Genomic DNA, 3,075 nt, shown 5'->3' on the forward strand with positions numbered 1-3,075 from the left:
GAAGTGGGGCATACTGGAAATGGGGAGGACTGAGTATTGTAATCCAATAGTAGTGGTGGTGAAAAAGAAGGATGGCTCTATAAGAATGGCATTGGATGCAAGAAAGTTAAATAAAATAATAGTCAAAGAAAATGATCAGCCAGAGAACATGAATTAGCTGTTGCAAAAATTTTATAATGATAAAATTCTGTCAAGTGTTGATTTGGCTTCCGGGTTCTGGCAGGTGCAATTGGCTGAAGAGAGCAGAAAGTACACTGCTTTCTTATTTGAGGGCAGGACTTATATGTTTACAGTTGTGCCATTTGGTTTATCAATACCTGTAGCAGTTTTTGTAAGGGCTTTAAGTCATGTGTTGGGTGATGAACTAATGAGAAAATTGACAGTGTATGTAGATGACATTTTGATTATGAGTAGCAATTGGGAAGAGCACTGTCAGCTGTTGGAGGATGTATTCAAGGCTATGTATAAATGGGGGATGACCCTTAACCCAGATAAACCTGACGCCCTTCTGGAAGGATGACGTCACTCACTGTTGAAATTATTTATTTTTGCGAATAACACTTTGTTGCAACAGACTGTGACGCATTGTTATATGAAGTAGGCAGAGTCAGTTGCGCGCTGTGACAGTCAGTTTGACAGTGTCGTTCATAGTTAGTGAGAAACTGTGTCTTGAAAATAGGGCCGATTTTACCATGGACGAACTGACTGATATTGTCATCTATGGGTATGTATATTTTCTTTCATATTGCGTCAATAATTCTGAAACTTGTCATATAATATCTTAAAGAATTAACCTATAATATTTATGGGTTCATATTACGATTGAAAGTTTTCGTCAGTTGTAATTCAATAATGTTTTCAACCGTCCTTCCAGAAGGACGCCAGGGTAATATGTTGTCATTTTGTATTCACAGAAAACGATGTACACTGATGGAACTTTTGGACATGTTAGAATCAAAAGATGAAGAAATACCTAATACTGGTGTGAATGTAACATTACACCCTCCTCTAAATTCAACTGATGATGTAACAGATGAAGATTCGGGTGCTGAAGAAAATCCAAGTGTAGATAAATTACCTGCAAGTCAGCTCAATACAACTGCGCTTTGTGATTTGGCCATTTTTACCAATGGTAATGCTGTGAATGCAACAAGGAAACAATCCTTCACTTCTGATGTTGTTCCAGGATGCTCCAGCAGTACAAAAACAGCAACAATAACAACAACAACCACAAACAAACCAGCAAGGATATCGAAGAATAAAGTTCTAAACCTCAAGAAATATAACTGGAAAAGTGGTGAAATAGTTAATCCAACACCTGTATGGCCTCTAATGTTCACAGTTGGAATGAAGAAAGGGCGAACACTGCTTGAATATTTCCAACAGTTTTTTGATAACAAAGTGCTTCTAACGATGGTCACTTACACAAATCAGTACGCAGCCAAGAGAAATAGGCTAGGTGATTGTTCAGAAGATGAGATGTTGGTGTTTATTGCTATACTTCTGCTAAGTGGATATGTAACAGTGTCACGCAGAAAGATGTACTGGCAATCAGATAAAGACAGTCATAACGACCTCATAACAAATGCCATGTCCAGAGATCGATTTGACTTCATCTTTTCCAATTTGCATGTATTCAACAATGACAATTTAGATAAATCAGACCATTTTGGGAAAATCCGCCCATTACTGTGTATTCTGAATGATAGATTCAAACAATTTGCGCCTCACGTGTGGCATCATTCTGTCGATGAGTCGATGGTCCCAAACTTCGGAAGTCACGGGTGCAAACAATTCATAAAAGGGAAACCAATCCGATATGGATTCAAATTTTGGTGTGGAGGCACAAGTGGTGGATATATTATTTGGCTCAAACCCTACCAAGGAGCTGGCACGTGTAGTAAGGATTATGAAATGAAAGGTATGGGGTACGGTGCGGTAATGACTTATGTTAACCAGTTTCTTCCACATGTTCCATATCGAATATACTTTGATAACCTCTTCACCAGCGTTGAACTACTACATGACCTAAAAGAGAGGGGCATGGAAGCAACAGGAACAATAAGAGAAAACAGAGTTAAGAATTCTACTCTATCACCTGTAGAAAAAATGATAAAAGAAAATAGAGGATCATATGAAGTTTGTTCTGACCCAGCATCCGGGATTTCCATTGTACGTTGGAGTGATAACAATGTTGCTACTGTAGCCACCAACTTTGACAGAGTGCAACCACGACGCTCTGTAGCAAGGTTTTCCAGGGAACAAAAGAAAAAGATTAGCGTGCCTCAACCTAACTTACTACACTCCTACAATACTCAAATGGGAGGCATAGATCGAGCTGACCAAAATGTGTCCCTATGTAGATGCTCTATTAGAGGGAAAAAGTGGTATTTCCTGATCATTGCACATTTTATAGACATTGCAGAGCATAACACCTGGGATCTTTACAAGCACAATGAAGAGCCCATAGATCATCTGACATTTCGTCGTCGAATTGTGACTGCAATTCTTGAAAGTCACTACCAGCTGAGGACGTCCTAGTAAGAGGGCAAAACTAGATTCTAGATTTGATGGAAGAGAACATTATGTTGCTGAATTACCAACGGATGAGGTAACAAAAAAGAAGAAGCAGCTGAAATGTCGAAGTTGCCACAAAAAAACTTCTACTGTGTGCATAAAATGTGAAGAACCACTTCATGTTTGTTGCTTTTTCTCTTATCATACTAGCCCATAAAATATGTGTATAGGTTATTATCATTGCTTTTTTGTATTTATTAGCTGTTTTAGCCTATAATTCAAATTTATTTATGTTTATTTGAAAGTATAAAAACCGAAACAAGATAATTGTGCAATGTCATATACTTTAAAAACATGTTCCCTTATTGTCCTGACGTCCTTCTGGAAGGACGCCCATTTTTGGAAATACTAAATAAAAATAAATAATCAAAATTGTTTTTAATTTCTTCCTTACAACCTTCTGAATGAATGTAGATAAGATATAAATCAATTTTGAAAAAAAAAAAAATAATTCAGGACTATTTGGGTTAAGTTAAGTAAGTGTGAATTTTTTCAAGC

The 3,075-nt window shown here is 37.2% G+C and overlaps 1 protein-coding gene across 1 annotated transcript; it reads left to right on the forward strand.

The window, feature by feature from the left end:
* The first annotated feature begins 852 nt into the window (after window positions 1-852).
* On the forward strand, window positions 853-2,541 carry LOC126228023 (piggyBac transposable element-derived protein 3-like). The gene has a single exon (XM_049942268.1). It carries the CDS (start codon window positions 853-855, stop codon window positions 2,539-2,541), a length of 1,689 nt encoding a protein of 562 aa, XP_049798225.1.
* Window positions 2,542-3,075: the final 534 nt, after the last annotated feature.

Source organism: Schistocerca nitens, unplaced genomic scaffold (assembly GCF_023898315.1).
Source record: "Schistocerca nitens isolate TAMUIC-IGC-003100 unplaced genomic scaffold, iqSchNite1.1 HiC_scaffold_351, whole genome shotgun sequence".
NCBI classification, from domain to species: domain Eukaryota; kingdom Metazoa; phylum Arthropoda; class Insecta; order Orthoptera; family Acrididae; genus Schistocerca; species Schistocerca nitens.

Excerpts from the sequence above, each read along its gene's own strand:
- LOC126228023 (XM_049942268.1), top strand. The coding sequence starts at position 853 with ATGTTTTCAACCGTCCTTCCAGAAGGACGCCAGGGTAATATGTTGTCA.